The 25,320-nt window shown below is 49.2% G+C and overlaps 1 protein-coding gene across 1 annotated transcript in view; it reads right to left on the reverse strand.

Annotated features, from left to right (window-relative positions):
- MARCHF6 (membrane associated ring-CH-type finger 6) overlaps window positions 1–25,320 on the reverse strand; it is a 1,058,737-nt gene that overhangs the window by 12,354 nt on the left and 1,021,063 nt on the right. The window contains exon 25 of the mRNA XM_069219690.1: window positions 23,538–23,673. Within this exon, the coding sequence (XP_069075791.1) occupies window positions 23,538–23,673 (136 nt within the window). The remainder of the gene's footprint in view (window positions 1–23,537; window positions 23,674–25,320) is intronic.

Raw genomic sequence — 25,320 nt, forward strand, 5'->3', positions numbered from 1 at the left:
CCTCTCTGTAAAGGAGTCCATCCTCCCAATAGACCCTGTGGGAGCCACTGACATCTCCTTTCTCCTGTTCAGCAGCTTGCTGTTTCAGGCCTTAAAGAGTGGGACAAGTCTTTTGTCCCAGGCACAGCTGTTTCACCGAGGGTCCCTCTGGGCTCAAGAGCTCTACCTGGTAAGGCTCCAGCTCCATGAACTCAGTTTCCTCAGGGCACAGGACATCTTCCTGTGAAGAGAGGTCCTGTTTCTTGTGCTATACAGAGGCTGGTCCCTCAGTCCTCTTACCTTTACTCTTGGAAGGTTGAGCCATTATTCCAGGCTCCAAAACTTATTTTTCACCATCTGCTCTCTTGATTTTACACACACCAGTTCTGGGATACCCAGCATGGCTGCATGGGTTTTGTTTTCTGCCTCAGTCTATGCTGAGGACTCCAAATCATTCCCTAGAAAACATTCTACTGGGATTGCAGAAGATAACACTACCTGTTTCAGGCCAGTAAACCCTCCCCATTCTAAAGTCACCATTGCCATGGGATGGACCTTAGTTTCATTGTCAGAATTGGTGACTGGATATGTTCGTCCAGCCAAATACAGTCCTGGGGAAACCAGTTTGTCTGTCACCATGGTGACACTGGCACCGGTATCCCTCAGGGCGTCTACCTTTGACCCATTTATCTATAGCTGCTGCCAGTATTTTTGCATGTTTGACGGCCAGGCAGCAAGTGTTGCTATATCCACCTCACCCTCAGAGACTAAACTAGCTTCATTGTGAACCCTGATTTGCTCTGGGCACACTGTTGATCCCACTTGGAGACTGGCTATTCCAGTGCTAACTGGAGTAGAAGTTGTGGGACTTTTCTTGGGAAAGGCCTTGTCTCCAGTTTGGTGTCCATGCTGTCTACAGGTGTGACACCAGGCCTTCTTCGGATCAAAGTTTTTACCCTTATACCCATTTGTGGACTGTGAAGAGGCTCAGGACCACCCTCCTGGGTAGGTTTTTGGGGCCCTTGAGAAGATTCTTTAGTTTTGTCCTTGGATGTCTCACCACGCTTCCCCTGGGGAGGCTTTGTGACCCCTTTCTTTTAGTCACCCCCTGGGGAAGTCTTGGTCACCCTTGTCTTGACCCAGTGGTCTTCCTTCTTTACCAATTCTTGGGGAGAGGTTGGACCTAGGTCTACGAGATGCTGATGCAGCTTGTAACTGAAGCAGTTACTTAAGAGATGTTATTTCATAAATACATTATACAGCCCATCATAGTCATGCACTCCACTGCCAGTTATCCAACCATCTAGTGTTTTGACTGAATAGTCAACAAAATCAACCCAGGATTGGCTCGAGGTTTTGTGAACCCCCCCCAAACCTAATTCTGTACTCCTCAGTTGAGAATCCAAAGCCCTCTATCAGGATAGCTTTCATGAGGTCACAGGATTCTGCATCCTTACCAGAGAGCGTGAGGAGCCTATCCCAACACTTACCAGTAAACAGTTCCCATAGGTGTGCCCCACAGTGAGATCAGTTTAGTTTTCTGGTTGCACAAGCCCTCTCAAAAGCTGTGAACCATTTGGTGATATCATCACCTTCTTCATATTTTGAAACAATCCCTTTGGGGATTTTTAGGATGTCAGTGTTCTCTCTGACCCTATTTATATTTCTGCCACCATTTATGGGTGCTAAACTCATTTCTGCTCTCTCCCTTTCTATAGCTAGGAGCTGTTTCACCAAAGCTAATCTTTTGACTATCCTTGCTAAAAAGGATGTCCTCCTCATTGAGGCTGTCCTCAATGTTCCCAGAGGGACTGCACTCACCTGTGGAACAACCAAAATATCTGAGTATGATTTGTGGAGACAGGGGTCTTGGGACCCTGGTCTCCCTAGTTAGGGTGGTGGTGGTGGGGTGGTGGCGGGGGGGGAGGACGGGGGACGGAGGCGCGGAGTTCTACTTCCTGATCCCCAACTTCTTCCTCATCTGAGGGGAGGTCTCCCCCTTCACTGGGATGGTCCCTTGTGTATTCTGCCACGAGCTCCTGGAGCTTGACCTTCGTAGGGCTCGACCCAGTTTTAATTTTTCTTAATTTATAGAGGGACCTTAGCTCTGCTATCCCCAGATGCAGGTAAGGGGTGAGGTTGAGTTCCATCATCATATCCTCATTATGTCTCTATAAGTTGAGATTATTTTTTTAAGAAACTAAAAACTACTTCTAGTACTTAAATCCTAAACGTTTAAACTTAAAAAAGAGATGCTAACAGGGACTTACACAAGGCCCTAGCAGGACTTTTAAAAATTTGGAAAAAAATAGTCAAAAAAAATTTCTTAGGGGTGGACCTGGCTGATGGGGTGACGACTCCTTGTTTTTCATCATTTCTCCACCAGGTGTTACAGTTCCTGCAGGGGAAGTGTAAAGCACCTTCACCCAGGACGGGCTTTGTTCCTGACCACAGAGTGCACAGAGGCACTCACCCCATGTGGTCAGAAACTCGGCTGAAAGTGGCAGGCTGGCACAGACCGGTCAGCGTTGTACGAGCAGTTGGGCTAACATACAGGGGGTATCTCTAAGGTGCCCTCCGTATGGAAATGCCTCATTGGCATGGTTACCCCCATGCCAAGTTATGACTGGAAGTGTGCTGGGACCCTGCTAACCAGGCACCAGCACCAGTGTTCTTTCCCTGAACTGTACCTTTGCTTCCACAACTGGCCCTTGTAAATTGTACCCCTGGTACCAAGGCCCTGTTGCCAGGGAAGGTCTCCAGGGGCTGCAGCATGTCTTATGCCACCCTGGGGACCCCTCACTCAGCACATGCACACTGCCTCACAGCTTGTGTGTGCTGGTGGGGAGAAAATGACTAAGTCGACATGGTACTCCCCTCAGGGTGCCATGCCAACCTCACACTGCCTGTGGCATAGGTAAATCACCCCTCTAGCAGGCCTTACAGCCCTAAGACAGGGTGCACTATACCACAGGTGAGGGCATATGTTCATGAGTACTATGCCCCTACAATGTCTAAGTCAAACCTTAGACATTGTAAGTGCAGGGTAGCCATAAGACCACATGGTCTGGGAGTTTGTCAGACACGAACCCCACAGTTCCATAATGGGTACACTGAAATCTGGGAAGTTTGGTATCAAGCTTCTCAGCGCAATAAATTCACACTGATGCCATTGTGGAATTTATTGTAAAATGCCCCCAGAGGGCATCTTAGAGATGCCCCCTGAATACCAATCCTACTTATATTGTAGGCTGACCAGTTTCTGTCAGCCTGCCACACACCAGACATGCTGCTGGCCACATGGGGAGAGTACCTTTGTCACTCTGTGGCCAGGAACAACGCCTGTACCTGGTGGAGGTGCTTCTCACCTCCCCCTGCAGGAACTGTAACACCTGGCGGTGAGCCTCAAAGGCTCACCCCTTTTGTTACAGCGCCCCAGGGCATTCCAGCTAGTGGAGATGCCTGCCCCTCCAGCCACAGCCCCCACTTTTGGCGGCAAGGCTGGAGGAGATAATGATAAAAACAAGGAGGAGTCACCTACCAGTCAGGACAGCCCCTAAGGTGTCCTGAGCTGAGGTGACCCCCACCTTTAAAAATCCTCCATCTTCAGTTTGGAGGATTCCCCCAATAGCATTAGGGATGTGCCCCTCTCCCCACAGGGAGGAGGCACAAAGAGGGTGTAGCCACCCTCAAGGACAGTAGCCATTGGCTACTGCCCCCCAGACCTAAACACACCCCTAAATTCAGTATTTAGGGGCTCCCCAGATCCCAGGAAATCAGATTCCAGCAACCTAAAGAAACAAGGACTGCTGACCTACAAGCTTGCAGAGAAGGAGGCAGACGACAACTGCTTTGGCCCCAGGCCTACCGGCCTGTCTCCAACTTCAAAAACCTGCACCCAGCGACCTCTGAAGCCTCAGAGGACTGCCCTGGACTAAAGGACCAAGAAACTCCTGTGAACAGCAGTCCTGTTCAAAACCAGCTACTTCCTTGCAACAAAGAAGCAACTTTCCAAGACTGCACGTTTCCCGCCGGAAGCTTGAGACTTCTCACTCTGCACCCGACGCCCCTGGCTCGAGATTCAGAGAACCAACACCTCAGGGAGGACTCCACAGCGACTGCGAGCACGTCAGTAACCAGAGACGACCCCCCTGAGCCCCTACAGCGACACCTGCAGAGAGAAACCAGAGGCTCCCCCTGACCGCAACTGCCTGTAACAAGGGACCAGACGGCTGGAACCAACACTGCACCTGCAGCCCCCAGGACCTGAAGGAACCGAACTTCAGCGCAGGAGTGATCCCCAGGCAACCCTCTGCCTAGCTTAGGTGGTGGTTTTCCCAAGAAATCCCCCCTGTGCCTGCCTGCCACGCTAGAGTGACCCCCCAGGTCCCTCCATTCTTTTCTACCTAAAACTCGACGCCTGCTTTGCACACTGCACCCGGACGTCCTTCTGCCGCTGAGGGTGTGTTTTGTGTGCCTACTTGTGTCCCTCCCAGTGCTCTACAAAACCACCCTGGTCTGCCCGCTGAGGACGCAGGTACTTACCTGCTGGCAGACTGGAACCGTAGCACCCCTGTTCTCCATTGAAGCCTATGTGTTTTGGGCACCACTTTGACCTCTGCACCTGACCGGCCCTGAGCTGCTGGTGTGGTAACTTTGGGGTTGCCTTGAACCCCCAACGGTGGGCTGCCTATGCCCCAAAACTCAGACTTGTAAGTGTTTTATTTACCTCCTAGTCTAACCTTTACTTACCTCCCCCAGGAACTGTTGATTTTTGCACTGTGTCCAGTTTGAAAATAGCTTATTGCCATTTTTTTTACAAAGACTGTAAATGATATTGCTTTTATTCAAAGTTCCTAAAGTATCTAAGTGAAGTACCTTGCATTTAAAGTGTTTACTGCAAATCTTGAACCTGTGGTTGCTTAAAATAAACTAAGAAAAGATATTTTTCAATATAAAAACCTATTGGCCTGGAGTTAAATCTTGAGTGTGTGTTCCTCATTTATTGCCTGTGTGTGTACAACAAGTGCTTAACACTACCCTCTGATAAGCCTACTGCTCGACCACACTACCACAAAATAGAGCATTAGAATTATCTACTTTTGCCATTATCTTACCTCTAAGGGGAACCCTTAGACTCTGTGCACGCTATTTATTACTTTGAAATAGAATATACAGAGCCAACTTCCTACAATTATGATAGGGTGAACAACTTGTTTATGAAAGAACATCTTTTAAGTAATTGTTTCAATGATAAACTGCATCAGCATCTGGTAGACCTAGCTCCAATTTCTCCCCAAGAATCGGGTGACCCTAGGGTCAAGACTAGGGTGACCAAAACTTCCACAGGGGGTGACCAAAAGAAAGGGGTCACAAAGCCTCGCCAGAGGAAGAGTGTTGCGACATCCAAGGGGAAAAAGTGAAGAGTCTTCTACAGGGCCCCAAAATCCTGCTCAGGAGGGTGGTTTCCAAAGCCTCTTCACAATCCTCATTTGTGTATAAGGGTAACAACTTTGATCACAAGAAGGCTTGGTGTCGCATCTGTACTTAGCATGAACATCAAACTGGAGACAAGGCCTGTCCCAAAAAAAGTCCCACAACAAATACTACTCCAGTTAGCACTGGAATACCCAGTCTCCAGGTGGGATCAACAGTGTGCCCAGAGCAAATCAGGGTTCACACTGAAGCTACATTAGTCTCACAGGGTGGGGTGGGCCTAGCCACACTTGCTGCCTGGCCGCCCAACATGCGAAAATACAGGCAGCAGCTCTTAATCAATGGGACTAGAGTAGTGGCCCTGAGGGATACAGGTGCCAGTGTCACTATGGTGACAGACAAAATGGTTTCCCCAGGACAGTACCTGGCTGGACAGACATATCCAGTCACCAATGCTGATAATCAGACTAAAGTCCATCCCATGGCAATGGTAACTTTAGAATAGGGAGGGGTCACTGACCTGAAACAGGTGGTAGTCTCTTCTGCAATTCCAGTAGAGTCTCTTCTTGGAAATGATCTGGAGTCCTCAGCATGGGCTGAGGTAGAGCTCAAGACCCATGCAGCCATACTGGGTTTCCCTGAATTGGTGTGTGTCAAGACAAGGGCACAGTGCAGGGCTCAGGGTCAAAAAGAACTGTTGGAGTCTGGAATAATGGCACAACCCTCCGAGAGAAAAGGAAAGAAGACTGGGGAACTAGCTTCAACACAGCACAAGAAACAGAACTTCTCTTCCCAGGAAGATGTTCTATCACCTGAGGGAACCGAGTCCATGGAGCTGGGACCTTATCAGGTTGAGCTCTTGGGCCCAGGGGGACCCTCATGGGAACAGCTGTGTAAGGGGCAAGAAACTTGTCCCTCTCTTGAAGGCCTAAGACAGCAAGCAGCTGAGCAAGAAAAAGGAAATGTCAGTGGAACTCACAGGGTCTATTGGGAAGATGGACTCCTTTACACTGAGGCAAGAGATCCCAAACCTGGTGCCACTAGGAGAGTGGTAGTGCCTCAGGAGTTTAGCGAGTTCATTCTGACCTTAGTGTAGGAGGCTGGCCTGGCTTGTAGTGGGCACCAGAGGTACTTACACCTTGTGCCAGGTCCAGTTATCCTTTATTAGTGTACAAGAGGTGTTTCTAGCAGCTTAGGCTGATAGAAGGTAGCTATGGCAAAGCAGCTTAGGCTGAACTAGGAGACATGTAAAGCTCCTACTATACCACTGGTGTCATATGCACAATATCATAAGAAAACACAATACACAGATATACTAAAAGAACGAGTTACTTACCTTCAGTTACGCCTTTTCTGGTGGATACACTAGCTTCCCTGCAGGGCTTAAATCCCGACTTTCGCTGAGACATGTTTTCTTTTCGAAGAAAGAAACAGTAACTGTAACTATGCAGAGTAGAAACAGTAGCTCCCTCGAAGAATAACCGTTGTTTGAAGGCACGTAAAAAATGTTGGTACTGACGTCGGCAAGGACCTCTTATTGCCTATATGACGTCAGACGGCGTCGCGTGGGCAAATGTGACGTCCACGTCGACGTGCAGAAGCTAGGAAGAAAATTTCCGTCTAAAGCTGGCGCAGGGGGAAAATTCAATGAGTGAGGAATCCACATGTAGTTGTATCCATCAGAAATAAAGGTACTTTATTTTTATGACAATATGCCAAAAGTATCTCAGTGAGTACCCTCAGTATGAGGATGCCAAATATACACAAGATATATGTACACAATACCAAAAATATGCAGTAATAGCAAAAGGAAAAAATGCAAGCAGTGTAAAGTTACAATAGATTGCAATAGGAGCACATAGGTATAGGGGCAACACAAACCATATACTCCAAAAGTGGAATGCGAAACACGAATGGACCCCAAACCTTTGTGAGCTTGTAGAGGGTAGCTGGGACTGTAAGAAAAGAGTGATGGTTAGAAAAATAGCCCACCCCAAGACCCTGTAAGGTAGGTGTAAAGTGCACCTACAACCCCCAGAGAGCACAGAAGTCGTGATAGGGGGATTCTGCAAGGAAAACCAACACCAGCAATGCAACAACAGTGGATTTCCGGACCTGAGTACCTGTAAAACAAGGGGACCAAGTCCAAGAGTAGCGACAGTGTCGAGAGTGGGCACATGTCCAGGAAATGCCAGCTGAGGGTGCAAAGGAGCTGCCACTGGATGGAAGAAGTTTGGTGTTTTGCAAGAACGAAGAGGACTAGGAACTTCCCCTTTGGAGGATGGATGTCCCACGTCGTGAAGAAGCTTGCATAGGTGTTCCCACGCAGAAAGACCACAAACAAGCCTTGCTAGCTGCAAGGGTCGTGGTTAGGGTTTTTGAATGCTGCTGTGGCCCAGGAGGGACCAGGATGTCGCCACTTGGATGAGGAGACAGAGGGGGCACCCAGCAAGTCAGGGAGCCCTTACAGAAGCAGGCAGCACCCGCAGAAGTACGGGATCAGGCACTTAGAAGAGGAGTGAACAGGAGTCCACCCGAAGTCAGAAAAGGGAGTCCCACAACGCCGGAGGACAACTCAGAAAGTTGTGCACTGCAGGTTAGAGTGTCGGGGACCCAGGCTTGGCTGTGCACAAGGAAATCCTGGAAGAGTGCACAGGAGCCGGAGCAGCTGCAAATCACGCGGTACCCAGCAATGCAGTCTAGCGTGGGGAGGCAAGGACTTACCTCCACCAAACTTGGACTGAAGAGTCACTGGACTGTGGGAGTCACTTGGACAGAGTTGCTGGGTTCCAGGGACCACGCTCCTCGTGCTGAGAGGGGACCCAGAGGACCGGTGATGCAGTCTTTTGTTGCCTGCGGTTGCAGAGGGAAGATTCCGTCAACCCACAGGAGATTTCTTCAGAGCTTCTGGTGCAAGAAGGAGGCAGGCTACCCCCAGAGCATGCACCACCAGGAAACAGGCGAGAAAGCCGGCAGGATGAAGAGATACAAGGTTGCAGTAGTCGTCTTTGCTACTTTGTTGCGGTTTTGCAAGCGTCCTGAGCAGTCAGCGGTCGATCCTTTGGCAGAAGGTGAAGAGGGAGATGCAGAGGAACTGTGGTGAGCTCTTGCATTCGTTATCTAAAGAATTCCCCAAAGCAGAGACCTAAATAGCCAGAAAAGGATGTTTGGCTGCCTAGGAAGGAGGTTAGGCTAGTAACACAGGTAGGAGCCTATCAGAAGGAGTCTCTGACGTCACCTGCTGGCCCTGGCCACTCAGAGCAGTCCAGTGTGCCAGCACACCTCTGAATCCAAGATGGCAGAGGTCTGGGGCACGCTGGAGGAGCTCTGGGCACCTCCCCTGGGAGGTGCAGGTCAGGGGAGTGGTCACTCCCCTTTCCTTTGTCCAGTTTCGTGCCAGAGCAGGGCTGGGGGATCCCTGAACCGGTATAGACTGGCTTATGCAGAGATGGGCACCATCTGTGCCCATCAAAGCATTTCCAGAGGCTGGGAGAGGCTACTCCTCCCCAGCCCTGACACCTTTTTCCAAAGGGAGAGGGTGTAACACCCTCTCTCTGAGGAAGTCCTTTGTTCTGCCTTCCTGGGCCAGGCCTGGCTGGACCCCAGGAGGGCAGAAACCAGTCTGAGGGGTTGGCAGCAGCAGCAGCTGCAGTGAAACCCCGGGAAAGGCAGTTTGGCTGTACGTGGGTCTGTGCTAGAGACTCAGGGGATCATGGAATTGTCTCCCCAATGCCAGAATGGCATTGGGGTGACAATTCCATGATCTTAGACATGTTACATGACCATGTTCGGAGTTACCATTGTGACGCTATACATAGGTAGTGACCTATGTATAGTGCACGCGTGAAATGGTGTCCCCGCACTCACAAAGTCCGGGGAATTTGCCCTGAACGATGTGGGGGCACCTTGGCTAGTGCTAGGGTGCCCACACACTAAGTAACTTTGCACCCAACCTTCACCAGGTGAAGGTTAGACATATAGGTGACTTATAAATTACTTAAGTGCAGTGGTAAATGGCTGTGAAATAACGTGGACGTTATTTCACTCAGGCTGCAGTGGCAGGCCTGTGTAAGAATTGCCAGAGCTCCCTATGGGTGGCAAAAGAGATGCTGCAGCACATAGGGATCTCCTGGGACCCCAATACCCTGGGTACCTCAGTACCATATACTAGGGAATTATAAGGGTGTTCCAGTATGCCAATGTGAATTGGTGAAATTGGTCACTAGCCTGTTAGTGACAATTTGGAAAGCAGAGAGATCATAACCACTGAGGTTCTGGTTAGCAGAGCCTCAGTGAGACAGTTAGGCATCACACAGGGAACACATACAGGGCACACTTATGAGCACTGGGGTCCTGGCTAGCAGGGTCCCAGGGACACATACACTAAAACAACATATATACAGTGAAATATGGGGGTAACATGCCAGGCAAGATGGTACTGTCCTACACACCCTGAAGCAAGCAATGTGTATAGCACTAGTTTTGAAAGCTCCAGATTACTCTAAGCAGTTCATTGTGCAGGCAGATGCCTCTGAACATGGGATATGAGCAGTCCTGTCCCAAACAAATGATGATGGCCTTGACCAGCCTGTTGCTTTTATTAGCAGGAGGTTCCTCCCCAGGGAGCAGCGTTGGAGTGCCATTGAGAGGGAGGCCTTTGCTGTGGTCTGGTCCCTGAAGAAGTTGAGACCATACCTTTTTGGTACTCACTTCATAGTTCAAACTGACCACAGACCTCTCAGATGGCTAATGCAAATGAAAGGAGAAAACCCTAAACTGTTGAGGTGGTCTATATCTCTATAGGGAATGGACTTTGTAGTGGAACACAGACCTGGGACTGCCCATGCCAACGCGGATGGCCTTTTCAGGTTCTTCCACTTAGAAAATGAAGACTCTCTTGGGAACGGTTAATCTCATCCTCCTTCGTTTTAAGGGGGGGGGGAAAGAGGGAGAGCGGGGTGTTAGGAAATGCCTCCTTGGCATGGTTACCCCCTGACTTTTTGCCTTTGCTGATGCCAAGTTATGATTGGAAGTGTGCTGGGACCCTGCCAACCAGGCCCCAGCACCAGTGTTCTTTCCCTAAATTGTACCTTTGCTTCCAGAATTGACACAGCCCTGGCACTCAGATAAGTCCCTTGTAAATGGTACCCCTGGTACCAAGGGCCCTGATGCCAGGGAAGGTCTCGAAGGGCTGCAGCATGTCTTATGCCACCCTGGGGACCCCTCACTCAGCACATGCACACTGCCTCACAGCTTGTGTGTGCTGGTGGGGAGAAAATGACTAAGTCGACATGGAACTCCCCTCATGGTGCCATGCCAACCTCACACTGCCTGTGGCATAGGTAAGTCACCCCTCTAGCAGGCCTTACAGCCCTAAGGCAGGGTGCACTATACCACAGGTGAGGGCATAGTTGCATGAGCACCATGCCCCTACAGTGTCTAAGCAAAACCTTAGACACTAAGGGCAGGGTAGCCATAAAGAGTATATTGTCAGGGAGTCTGTCCATTACGAACTCCACAGTTCAATAATGGCTATACTAAAATCTGGAAAGTTTTGTATCAAACTTCTCAGCACAATAAATGAACACTGATGCCAGTGTGGGATTTATTGTAAACTACACCCAGAGGGCATCTTAAGAGATGCCCCCTGAATACCAGTCCGCCTCCTAGTGCTAGGCTGACCAGTTTCTGCCAGCCTACCACAACCAGACGAGTTTCTGGCCACATGGGGTGAGTGCCTTTGTCACTCTGTGGCCAAGGACAAAGCCTGTACTAGGTGGAGGTGCTTCTCATCTCCCCATGCAAGAACTGTAACACCTGGTGGTGAGGGCATATGTGCATGCGCACTTTGCCCCTAGTGTCTAAACCAAACCTTAGACATTCTAAGTGCAGGTTAGCCATAAGACTATATGGACTGGGAGTTTGTCAAACACGAACTCCACAGTTCCATAATGGCTACACTGAAATCTGGGAAGTTTGGTATCAAACTTCTCAGCGCAATAAAAGCACACTGATGCCAGTGTGGAATGTATTGTAAAATGCACCCAGAGGGCATCTTAGAGATGCCCCCTGAATACCAATCCGACTTCTAGTGTAGGCTGACTAGTTTCTGCCAACCTGCCACAACCAAACAAGTTCCTGGTCACATGGGGAGAGTGCCTTTGTCACTCTTTGGCCAGGAAGAAAGCCTGTACTGGGTGGAGGTGCTTCACACCCCCCTGCAGGAACTGTAACACCTGGCGGTGAGCCTCAAAGACCCACCCCTTTTGTCACAGCGCCACGGGGCATCCCACCTAGTGGACATGCCTGCCCCTCCGGCCACTGCCTCCACTTTTGGCGGCAAGGCTGGAGGAGATAATTAGGAAAACAAGGAGGAGTCACCCACCAGTCAGGACAGTCCCTAAGGTGCCCTGAGCTGAGGTGATCCCTGCCTTTAGAAATCCTCCATCTTAGTTTTGGAGGATTCCCCCAATAGGATTAGGGCTGTCCCCCCCCCCCACAGGGAGGAGGCACCAAGAGGGTGTAGCAACCCTCCAGGACAGTAGCCATTGGCTACTGCCCCCAGACCTAAACACACCCCTAAATTTTGTATTTAGGGGCACCCCAGGACCCAGGGAATCAGATTCCTGCAACCTGAACTAAAAATGAAGGACTGCTGACCTACAAGCCTGCAGTGACGACTGAAGACGACAACTGCTTTGGCCCCAGCCCTACCGGCCTGTCTCCTGACTCGAAAACCTGCAACCAGTGACGCATCCAACAGGGACTAGCGACCTCTGAAGCCTCCAAGGACTGCCCTGAATCCCAGGACCAAGAAACCCTAGTGAGCAGCATCTCTGCTCAACAACCAGCAACTTTTCTACAACTTCAAAAACCTCACTCTTCCGCCGGAAGCGTGAGACTTCACACTCTGCACCCGACGCCCCCGGCTCGAGATCCAGAGAACCAACACCACAGGGAGGACTCCCCAGGAACTGCGACCCCGTGAGTAGCCCAAGACGACCCCCCTGGACCTCCACAGCGACACCTGCAGAGAGAATCCAGAGGCTCCCCCTGAACGCGACTGCCTGTAACAAGGGATCCGACACCTGGACCAAGCACTGCACCTGCAGCCCCCAGGACCAGAAGTAACCGAACTTCTGTGCAGGAGTGACCCCCAGGCGACCCTCTGCCTAGCCCAGGTGGTAGCTGGCCCAAGAAGCCCCCCTGTGCCCTGCCTGCACCGCTAGAGTGACCCCCGGGTCCCTCCATTGAAACCAATACAAAACCCGATGCCTGCTTTGCACACTGCACCTGGCCGTTCCTGTGCCGCTGAGGGTGTGTTTTGTGTGCCTACTCGTGTCCCCCCAGTGCTCTACAAAACCCCCCGTTCTGCAGCCATGAGGATGCGGGTACGTACCTGCCGGCAGACTGGAACCGGAGCACCCCTGTTCTCCATAGGCGCCTATGTGTTTTTGGCACCTCTTTGACCTCTGCACCTGACTGGCCCTGAGCTGCTGGTGTGGTAACTTTGGGGTTGTCCTGAACCCCCAACGTTGGGCGGCCTATGCCCAGGAACTGAGACTTGTAAGTGTCTTACTTACCTCACAGTCTAACTAATACTTACCTCCCCCAGGAACTGTTGATGTTTGCACTACTTTTAAAATAGCTTATTGCCATTTAAAAAAAACTGTGTATGTTATTGCTCTAATTCAAAGTTCCTAACTTACCTGTGTGAAGTACCTTGCATTTTATGTATTTACTTCAAATCTTGAACTTGTGTGGTTCTAAAAATATATTATTCTATATAAAACCTATTGGCCTGGAGTAAGTCTTTGAGTGTGTGTTCCTCATTTTTTGCCTGTGTGTGTACAACAAAGGCTTAACATTACCCTCTGATAAGCCTACTGCTCGACCACACTACCACAAAATAGAGCATTATAATTATCTAATTTTTACACTATCTTACCTCTAAGGGGAGGCCTTGGACTCTGTGCACACTATCTCTTACTTTGAGATAGTATGTACGGAGCCAACTTCCTACACCCTCTGTGTGCATTTTTCAATAAATCCCACACTGGCATCAGTGTGGGTTTATTGTGCTGAGAAGTTTGATACTAAACTTCCCAGTATTCAATTTAGCCATTATGGTGCTGTGGAGTTCGTAAAGACAAACTCTCAGACCATATACTCAGTATGGCACTTACAATGCCTAAGAATGGACTTATACACTGTAGGGGCATAGTGCTCATGCACGTATGCCCTCACCTGTGGTATAGTGCACCCTGCCTTAGGGCTGTAAGGCCTGCTAGAGAGGTTACTTACCTATGCCAAGGGCAGTGGTTAGTAGGCATGGCACTCTGAGGGGAGTGCCATGTCGACTTTGTCTTTTATCCCCACCAGAACACACAAGCTGCCAAGCAGTGTGCATGCACTAAGTGAGGGGTCCCCTAGGGTGGCATAATACATGCTGCAGCCCTTAGGGACCTTCCCTGACCACAGGGCCTTTGGTACCAGGGGTACCCTTTACAAGGGACTTAACTGTGTGGCAGGGCTGTGCGAACTGTGGGAACAAAGGTAGAATTTTAGGGAAAAAACACTGGTGCTGGGGCCTGGTTAGCAGGGTCCCAGCACACTTCCAATCGAAGCTGGCATCAACACTAGGCAAAAAGTGGGGGATGACCATGCCAACAGTGGCATTTTCCTACAGTACTACAGTCTCCTCGCCCAGCCTAGAGCCAGTATAATGACTTGGGTTCAATCTTTCTTGATCTATTTCAGTACCCTGTGCAGGACAGGGTGAGGTCAGAAAGTGAAGAGGAGACCCAATCCTCAGTACAGGCAGACGGAGTCTCCAAGACTGGGCTGCTTTTGGAACTATAATGCGCAAAAACTTGGAACTTTGTGCTATCAATATGGTGAAGAATAGCTCGAGCCAGGGTTCTCCTTACTGGGGAAAGACGCATTGTGCCACATCCGAATTCAGCCACCATTTGTGATCTACAAGGCAATGTTGTTTAATTTTCCTACAGTACTGCAGTCTCCTCGCCCAGCCTAGAGCCAGTATAATGACTTGGGTTCAATCTTTCTTGATCTATTTCAGTACCCTGTGCAGGACAGGGTGAGGTCAGAAAGTGAAGAGGAGACCCAATCCTCAGTACAGGAAGACGGAGTCTCCGAGACTGGGCTGCTTTTGGAACTATAATGCGCAAAAACTTGGAACTTTGTGCTATCAATATGGTGAAGAATAGCTCGAGCCAGGGTTCTCCTTACTGGGGAAAGACGCATTGTGCCACATCCGAATTCAGCCACCATTTGTGATCTACAAGGCAATGTTGTTTAAAGAACCTGTCGGACGCTGTGCAGTCAGGGAGATGACCTGAACAGTTGCCAGCTTTCAGAGATACAGTACTTCCTGGCTCAAAAGCCATCACCCACTGTGAGAAAGTAGCCTCTTTCTAGCCTTGTTACCCCTACTTTTGGCCTGTTTGTGAGTGTATGTCAGGGTGTTTTCACTGTCTCACTGGGATCCTGCTAGCCAGGGCCCAGTGCTCATAGTGAAAACCCTATGTTTTCAGTATGTTGGTTATGTGTCACTGGGACCCTGCTAGCCAGGACCCCCGTGCTCATAAGTTTGTGACCTATATGTATGTGTTGTGTTACCTGTGTTATGACTAATTGTCTCACTGAGGCTCTGGTATCCAGAACCTCAGTGGTTATGCTCTCTCATTTTCTTTCCAAATTGTCACTAACAGGCTAGTGACCAATTTCACCAATTTACATTGGCATACTGGAACACCCTTATAATTCCCTAGTATATGGTACTGAGGTACCCAGGGTATTGGGGTTCCAGGAGATCCCTATGGGCTGCAGCATTTCTTGTGCCACCCATAGGGAGATCTGACAATTCTTACACAGGCCTGCCTTTGCAGCCTGAGTGAAATAACGTCCACGTTATTTCACAGCCATTTACCACTGCACTTAAGTAACTTATAAGTCACCTATATGTCTAACCTTTACCTGGTAAAGGTTGGGTGCTAAGTTACTTAGTGTGTGGGCACCCTGGCACTAGCCAAGGTGCTCCCACATTGTTCAGGGCAAATTCCCCGGACTTTGTGAGTGCGGGGACACCATTACACGCGTGCACTATACATATGTCACAACATATGTATAGCGTCACAATGGTAACTCCGAACATGGCCATGTAACATGTCTAAGATCATGGAATTGTCACCCCAATGCCATTCTGGCATTGGGGAGACAATTCCGTGATCCCCAGAGTCTCTAGCTCAGACCCGGGTGCAGCCAAACTACCTTTCCCGGGGTTTCACTGCAGCTGCTGTAAACCCCTCAGACAAGTTTCTGCCCTCCAGGGGTCCAGCCAGGCTTGTCCCAGGAAGGCAGAACAAAGGACTTCCTCAGAGAGAGGGTGTTACACCCTCTCCCTTTGGAAAAAGGTGTCAGGGCTGGGGAGGAGTAGCCTCCCCCAGCCTCTGGAAATGCTTTGATGGGCACAGATGGTGCCCATCTCTGCATAAGCCAGTCTACACCGGTTCAGGGATCCCCCAGCCCTGCTCTGGAGCGAAACTGGACAAAGGAAAGGGGAGTGACCACTCCCCTGACCTGCACCTCCCCTGGGAGGTGCCCAGAGCTCCTCCAGTGTGCTCCATACCTCTGCCATCTTGGAAACAGAGGTGCTGCTGGCACACTGGACTGCTTTGAGTGGCCAGTGCCAGCAGGTGACGTCAGAGACTCCTTCTGATAGGCTCCTTCAGGTGTTGCTAGCCTATCCTCTCTCCTAAGTAGCCAAACCTCCTTTTCTGGCTATTTAGGGTCTCTGCTTTGGGGAATTCTTTAGATAACGAATGCAAGAGCTCATCAGAGTTCCTCTGCATCTCTCTCTTCATCTTCTGCCAAGGAATCGACTGCTGACCGCGCTGGAAGCCTGGAAAACTGCAACAAAGTAGCAAAGACGACTACTGCGACCTTGTAACGCCGATCCTGCCGCCTTCTCAACTGTTTTCCTGGTGGTGCATGCTGTGGGGGTAGTCTGCCTCCTCTCTGCACTAGAAGCTCCGAAGAAATCTCCCGTGGGTCGACGGAATCTTCCCCCTGCAACCGCAGGCACCAAAGAACTGCATCACCGGTCCTCTGGGTCTCCTCTCAGCACGACGAGCGAGGTCCCTTGAACTCAGCAACTCTGTCCAAGTAACTCCCACAGTCCAGTGCCTCTTCAGTCCAAGTTTGGTGGAGGTAAGTCCTTGCCTCCCCACGCTAGACTGCATTGCTGGGAACCGCGTGTTTTGCAGCTACTCCGGCTCCTGTGAACTCTTCCAGGATTTCCTTTGTGCACAGCCAAGCCTGGGTCCCCGGCACTCTAACCTGCAGTGCACGACCTCCTGAGTTGTCCTCCGGCGTCGTGGGAACCTCTTTTGTGACTTCGGGTGAGCTCCGGTTCACTCCACTTCGTAGTGCCTGTTCCGGCACTTCTGCGGGTGCTGCTTGCTTCTGAGAGGGCTCCTTGTCTTGCTGGGTGCCCCCTCTGTCCCCTCACGCAATTGGCGACATCCTGGTCCCTCTTGGGCCACAGCAGCATCCAAAAACCCTAACCGCAACCCTTGCAGCTAGCAAGGCTTGTTTGCGGTCTTTCTGCACGGAAACACCTCTGCACGACTCTTCACGACGTGGGACATCCATCCTCCAAAGGGGAAGTTTATAGCCCTTGTTGTTGTTGCAGAATCCACAGCTTCTACCATCCGGTGGCAGCTTCTTTGCACCCACAGCTGGCATTTCCTGGGCATCTGCCCACTCCCGATTTGATCGTGACTTTTGGACTTGGTCCCCTTGTTCCACAGGTACTCTCATCAGGAAATCCATCGTTGTTGCATTGCTGGTGTTGGTCTTCCTTGCAGAATTCCCCTATCACGACTTCTGTGCTCTTTGGGGAACTTAGGTGCACTTTGCACCCACTTTTCAGGGTCTTGGGGTGGGCTATTTTTCTAACCCTCACTGTTTTCTTACAGTCCCAGCGACCCTCTACAAGGTCACATAGGTTTGGGGTCCATTCGTGGTTCGCATTCCACTTCTAGAGTATATGGTTTGTGTTGCCCCTATGTGCCCCCATTGCATTCTATTGTGACTATACATTGTTTGCACTGTTTTCTATTGCTATTACTGCATATATTGGTATTGTGTACATATATCTTGTGTATATTTGCTATCCTCATACTGAGGGTACTCACTGAGATACTTTGGCATATTGTCATAAAAATAAAGTACCTTTATTTTTAGTATATCTGTGTATTGTGTTTTCTTATGATATTGTGCATATGACACTAGTGGTACTGTAGGAGCTTCACTCGTCTCCTAGTTCAGCCTAAGCTGCTCTGCTAAGCTACCTTTTCTATCAGCCTAAGCTGCTAGACACCCCTCTACACTAATAAGGGAAACCTGGACCTGGTGCAAGGTGTAAGTACCCCTTGGTACCCACTACAAGCCAGGCCAGCCTCCTACACACAACCAGACGAGTTTCTGGCCACATGGGGTGAGTGCCTTTGTTACTCTGTGGCCAAGGATAAAGCCTGTACTGGGTGGAGGTGCTTCTCATCTCCTATCTTTGAAAGGTTCAGTTGTCACTGAGTGCACTGACACATCAGATCCACCTGCAGAGCCCGCATGTGCCACTTGCCTCGGTCCACAAGCAAGATACAAGGGGCCAAGAGGCCTAGAAGCCTCTGAGTTGCTCTCAATAAAATCCAGAATAAGGGCTCAAACATTGGGATCATAGCCCGTGTGTCCTGGACTCGTTGAGGTATAGGGATGACTATAATGAAAGGGAGCTGTTGTGGATGAATCAGGTGTGACTTCAACACGTTGATGAAAGAGTCCAACAATGTCAGTAGTTCGGCCAAGGTCTGGAAATGGCCTATGACTGTCTGAGTGAGCCCGCCTACAGTAACCAGCCGTCGAGGTGTGAGAAGACTGGTATTCCCAACCCCCACAGAGGGCCGCTGTCACCACCATGACCTTAGTGAATACCCAAAGTGCACTGGTAACACTAAAAGGGAGCACAGAGCACTCAAAGTGCTCGTGGCTTACCTAAAACAGCAGATAATGCTTGTGAGACTAAGATAAAGATGTGAAACTATACATCTAGCAATTCCAGCACAACTATCCAGTTGCCTAGATCCTGGGCAGATAGGACATGAGCCAGTGCTAGAATTTTGAACTTGTCCTTATGAAGGAAGAGGTTCAGAGAGTGAAGATCCAGGATAAGGCAAAGGCCTCCATCCTTTTTTCAGACCAGAAAGTAAAAGGAGTAACAACCAATCCCAATTTCTGATGCTGGAACACTCTTGGTTGCTCCCTTGACCAATAGATCTCGAGCTTCTCCAGAGTATGGACAAGTGGTAAGAGCTGAAGCTCTGCCATCCAGGGAGGTAAAAGGTTACCCGACCTCCCACCGGGCAACTGTGCACCGCCAAGGAGAAATTAAAGTGATTTTGCTGCAGTTTCAGAGACTGGGTTTGGGTAGTGTATTGCCCCTGTGAGTCTGGCGCTGCATTACCAGGGAAATGCCGAGATGATTCAACCAGTTACAGAGGTTGAATCTACTGGCAGACGGACCATTACCCCACTCCATCCTGTCTGTTGCAGTACCCCATGGTGGTGGTGCCGTCTGCGAGACCCTGCTCCCGTTCCCCAAGGGATGTGAAGGAAGTCTTTCAGCGCTAATTGAATCAACTACAACACCAACAAGTTGATAAACTCTGCAACACATCTTCCCCCACCTGGGATTTCCACACAAGGTCTAGGCTATCTCTCTTGCTCTGTCTAAACTTTAATACGCCAATAAAGCAGATCATCTTTAACAACTATGAAAAGACTACAATGGATTCAGAACTCTGCTGCAAGACTACTCTCACATGTAAAGCTACAAGCCCACTAATCCTTTTTGAGTTCCGGAGTAGTGTGCTACTTCCCAAAAAACGCTTTTGACACTTCGTCAGGGGTAGTAAGCACTATATAAATGCAGAGCCTTCCCTCTTCTATCCCTTCACTATCCCTTTTTCAAGTTAACTAACAGATTAACATGTCTACTGCTCAAAATAATCTCATATTTCCCTATACTAATTCACTACTAATCCTTCTTGTGTTCTGGTGTAGAGTGCTACTCACCAAGCGCTTCAACGCCTCATCAGGAGTAGTAAGCGCTATATAAATGCAATTACAATATGGAGGCAGGAGCCTGCCGGAGACCTTATTCCTTTGATCTCAGCCTCTCTCAGATAATCTTCCTAACCCAGCAACAAAATATCTGTCACAACCATTAGCTCTGGGTGGGCTGGGGAGAAGGGTCTGCCAACCGTCCAATTGCTGTCCAACAGCCTTCACTGCATTTCTTTTGCAGACTCCCTTGACACCTGTATGGAATCCAAAAGTTACCCTTGGTGCTGAGCCTAGTCAGACTTCAGATCCCACTGCAAAGCTTGGATGTGTCACCTGACGTGGCCCAGAAGGGAGATAGTGGAGGCCATAAGACCAATATGCCTCAGAGCCACTCTCACTGATGCCCAGGTCAAGTGCTGAAACATTGGTCTCATAGCCCACATGTCCTGGAATTGCTGAGGTGGAGAGAACGCACAGAATAACAACATATGCAGATAGGGCAAATGAAAGGTACCCTCTGTGAAGGAGTCAATGTGATTTTGATTGTTCCTTGGCCCGGATAGCCTGGATGCTAGTGGTCAGATCCCCAACCTCTGTTTCAAAAGTCATGGCCTCAGCTGAGACACTATTCCGAAACCTTAAAAGGGGTGACATTTTTGGGGAAACTGCTGCATAGATGGTGCCAGTCTAAGGGAGTGGACCATTCCTTTGCTCTCCGTAAAGAGCTTCAGGACTATGTCCATCTTGTCTCTAGAAAATTCAAGTATGCCGCTGAAGCACCATGCTGGTACCCCCTGCCCTGCCCAAGCAATGGGTAATGTCCAGGCCGAAACAGATGACTTATTTCACTGCATCCTGACTAACTTGTACTGTATGCTGTAGGATGGTCAGAAGGTCGCCTGGGACCGCTGGCAAGATGTTGGCCAGCATGTCCCATAACACATTCAAATGGCGTCCGAGAAAGCAGCTGGAGTTACCGGATGTCATCTAAGGAGAACATGTTTTGCAAACGTCTCCATGCGTTTCAACTCTATGTCTGGTGTGACGATCAGAAATGCCCTAGGGTTGAGCCTGCTGGAGGAGGGTTAGACTACTAGTCTCTCTATGGTGTTGGGCTCTATAGGAGAAGAAAAGCCGGATTCCCTGGGGCAGACCTATGCCAAATGGCTATTTGTCTGTTAACTGGTGGCCAAGATCCTGGCTTACCCACATGCCCAGAAGTGTGCTTGAAAGAGCTTCACTGAAAGACAGAAGAAGATCCTGTGAGGTCTGCCTTGGCTGCAGTTTCTTGGTTAAAATACTGCTCTTGACCCCCGGAGTAGGCAGTTGTAGGTTTAAAACCCATGCTGTTCTTATGACCATTGCAAAGCAGTCAGACTCTTCAGCAGACAGGCTAGAAGTAGGAGACTGGAGACCAGTGTTCAGAGAAGTATCAAGACCACTGGCATCCTATAGGACCAAAAAGAGGTTTTTGTCAATGTGCGGGTGGGAAGCGTCATTATCTTGGTCAGAGAACTTATAATTTAAAGAAAGTTTCTCTGTAGGAAGCTGGCTCTGTATATACTATATCAAAATGAGATATAGTGTCCAGGGATTCCCCAGAGGCTTAACAGAGGCTGAAGTAGATAATACTAATGCTCTCTTTTGTGGTAGTGTGGTCAAGCAGTTAAGCTTATCAGAGGGTAGTGCAAAGCATTTGTTGTAAACACACAAGCAATAGAAGAAGCACATATTCAATGACTTAACTCCAGACCAGTGTTTTTTATATAGCAAAAATATATTTTCTTAATTTGTTTTTAGAACCACAAGATTCAAGTTGCCGGTAAGTACTTCAATAGTTTCGTATTTCACACATGTATCGACAGTACTTTGTTTGAAATCGGTAAGTTATACCGTTTTTTTTAAATATTAGCAATTAACTGTTTTAAAAGTTGACAGTGCGTTTTTTTTTTTCAGAAACAGTTCCTGGGGGGATGAAGAGTTAGACTGATTTGTAGGTAAGTACAACACGTACAGTTCCAGTCTCTGGGAATTAGGAAGTCCACAGGTTGGGGGTTCAAGGTAACCCCAAACACCCACCACCAGCACACAGGGCTGGTTAGGTGCAGAGGTCAAAGTGCAGGCAAAATTAACATGGGCTCCCATGGAGACTGGGGGCACTCAGTTTCAGATCTGTAGGCAGGTAAGTACCCGCGTCTTCGGAGGCAGACCTGGGGGAGGTTTAGAGGAGCACTGGGGGGGCCACAGGTAGTCACCAAACATTCACCCTCAGCGCCGCTGGGGCGGCCGGATGCGAGGTGTCGGGTCTCCAATGATTCTCTATGAGGGGCCCCATGGGTCATTCAGAGGCTGCAGTCGAGGAGGTCGTCTCAGGCAAACCACAGGCTGGACAGGGAGGAGGGACGCCTGCTGAACGTTGCTACACCGGAGGTCGGGTTCTCCAAAGGCTTGGGACTGCGGGTGCTCTCTGTCTTTAGGTGTTGGATATCTTCGTCCGGAGTTTTTGCGGTCAGGGGGTCCTCGGGATTCCCTCTGCAGACGTCGTTGTGGAGAGTTCAACCCAGAGTAGGCACTTGCTCAGAATCGCCTGGGGACCCTCTCTAGCTGGTTGGGCCACCTGGACATGGTACGTGGGGGTTGGTGCAGAGTGGTCAGGACTCACGCATTCGGAGTGGGTTTGGAGCCCTTGGTTGTTGCTTCTTTTGACTGGGGCACTGCCCACGGGAGTTCTTAGTCCTTTTAGGTGCAGGGCAGTCCTATGGAGCTTGGCAGAGGCCACTGGTCCCGTTGGATGCGTCGCTGTGCTTGTACAGGTTATTTGAAGCAGGAGACAGGCCGGTAGGGCTGGGGACAAGTCAACTGTCATCTTCCTTCTTCTCTGCTGGGGGTTTCAGCTATGCAGTCCTTCTTCTTGTCAGGTCGCCAGGAATCTGGTGAGCTGGGTTCAGGTGAGCCCTTAAATACTAGATTTAGGGGCCTTACTGGGGTCTGAGGGCAGTAGCCAATGGCTACACCCTTCCTGTGCCAACTTCCTTTAGGGAAGGGTGCACATTCTTAACCCTATTGGTCGCTGTCCTCCAAACCAAGATGGAGGATTCTGCAGGGAGAGGTTCACCTCCGCTCCGGCCACCTTAGAGGTGGCCATAGCTAGGGTGGCCACTCCTCCCTGTTTTCCCTAATTTTCCAGCTGGGCTTACCTCCCAAAGTGGGGCTTTGTCCAGGGAGCAGGCAACTCCAATAGCTGGAATGGCCTGGGGCACTGTAACACAAGGCTTGAGCCAAGAGCTACAGTTCTTGCATGGGCAAGGTATGAAGCACCTCCACCACGGACAGGCTTTGTTTCTGGCCACAGAGAGCACAAAGCCTCTCACCACCAGGTGGTCAAAAAAACAGAAAAAGGAGGGGTGGCCATAGGAGGGGGTTGAAAGGCGCAGTCAGAGATGGTTCCACCAGCAGTAACCCGACTGGAAGTCTCTTCCAGTTATGCAAGGCAATTATTTAGCAAGTTCCTAGGATATAATCTAGAGTCTGTGGGTATCACAAGATAAGAAATTTGCGATTAGAAGTATCCATCAGAACTTTTTTTTATTATTTGGGCAACATGAGATGGTTTTGTACAAAGTGATAATCCAAGAAAAGGACAATTTGACATAAATAATTTGAAGAGGTGGTGGGAATGGGGAGGATGCAGGGAGTCTACAGACCTTAAACTAGTGGTCGCCTAAAGCCACATTTTCACATTAATGCGTACAAAGCCTACAACAGAGGTTCCCAACCTTTTGACGTCTCTGGAACCCCATGTTATTACTGGAACCGGGGACCCCCACTGAATCATTATTGGAATCCCCGGACCATAGGATGGGAACCACTGGCCTACAAGACAATCTGACTGTACACAGTGATTTTATTCAACTATTCAATTTTGCAACTGCACATTAAAAAGCACAAAAATATGGAAAAAAACTTGTACTCACTTGTCATTTTTAATATGTTCGTAAAGGCGTTTGAACTGTCGGATTTGGAAGGAGAGAATTCCCATCAAAAATACCACCATGAGTAGAAAAGGATAAATACGGCGTTGTACTAGATTTTCCATTTCTGAAACAACACCTACAAAAAAAAAAAACACTTAACTAGCACAGTTTTATATAAGAAAAAGCAGAAAAATGTTGATGCATGTCACTAGCAAACAGTTATTTCATGTAATAATTGTAACAATATGGACAACACTGAAGTAACAACACTCATTTATATGTACCACGATTAGATGCTCCTTATTTAGCAAACCAACAAAGCTTAGTGTATTAAGGCATTAAACAATAATGAAAAATAAAATGTAGCACATTAGCAGCAACAAACCAGTTACTTACCTTCGGTAACGTATTATCTGGTGGAGACTATCTAGCTGCAGATTTCTTACCTTAGAAGTCCCTGGTGTCAGCTTCGAATCTGGAATTTTTCTGTTCAGCAGTACCTGTGCATGCCTTCGGGTGGCGTCGTACAGATCCGTGTGCGTCGTCCGGCTCAGCATGGCGTCGTTGAAGCCGTCTGTGACGTCATGGCCTTCTATACAAGAACCACCCCGGCGCGAGTACGTCAGTTCTTTTCCACAACTTCCCACGCCAGAAGCACAGTCATGAAAGAACCAATTTTTTTCTCCGATTGTCTGAGCAAAAAGACATGCCCTAGAGAAAGGGTAAAAATCTGAAAAACATAATACATATACGCAGAGCGGGGAGGATTGGGTGGGTATAAGGAATCTGCAGCTAGATAGAGTCTCTACCAGTTAATTTGTTACCGAAGATAAGTAACTTGTTTATCTGATAGGGACTTCTACCTGCAGATTCCTTACCTTAGAATAGATACCCAAACTATAACCTCCTGGCGGTGGGCTGCGAAGATATACTTCCCATCAGGAAGTCCTGTAGGACCGAGTGAGCAAAATGCCCCTCTCTTCTCACCTGGCTATCCAGGTAATAATGTCTTGCGCACGTGTGCAAGGACGCCCACGTTGCATCCTGGCAGATGTCTAGTACCGGCATGCCTCTAGCTAACGCCGTGGTAGCGGCTTTCCCCCTTGTAGAGTGAGCTCTCAAGCCCTCAGGAGGCTGCTTCTTACCCATGCGTAGCAGATTTTAATACAGAAAACAACCCAGTGCAAAATGGTTAGTTTCTGGACTGCCCGACTCTTCTTTGCTCCAACGTACCCCACAAAGAGTTGGTCGTCCACCCAGAACTCTTTTGTGCAGTCAAGGTAGAACAACAACACTCTTTTTGGGTCCAGACGGTGGAGACGCTCCTCTTCTTTAGAGGGATTCAGTGGAGCAAAGAAGGTGGGCAGGGTGATGTTCTGACCCAGGTGGAAAGGGGTCACCATCTTGGGGAGGAAAGAGGCACGAGTTCTGGGGACTACCTTATCAGGCTATATTGTGAGATATGGTGGTTTTGATGACAAAGCCTGCATCTCACTTACTCTCCTGGCAGATGTGATCGCCACTAAGAAGGCTGTTTTGATAGTGAGCAGCCCGGGAGGACAATTATGTAAAGGCTCAAAAGGAGCACATATAAGAAAAGTAAGTACTAGATTAAGGTCCCACTGGGGCATAACAAAAGGCGTAGGTGGAAACATATGTACAAGCCCTTTTAAGAATCTCTGTACAATAGGAGACTTAAACAAAGACTGTTGATCAGGCAAGCGAAGAAAAGCCGATAAGGCAGAAAGATAGCCCTTAAGAGTCCATAGGGAGGAACCCTGTT

Source organism: Pleurodeles waltl, chromosome 2_2 (assembly GCF_031143425.1).
Source record: "Pleurodeles waltl isolate 20211129_DDA chromosome 2_2, aPleWal1.hap1.20221129, whole genome shotgun sequence".
NCBI lineage: Eukaryota > Metazoa > Chordata > Amphibia > Caudata > Salamandridae > Pleurodeles > Pleurodeles waltl.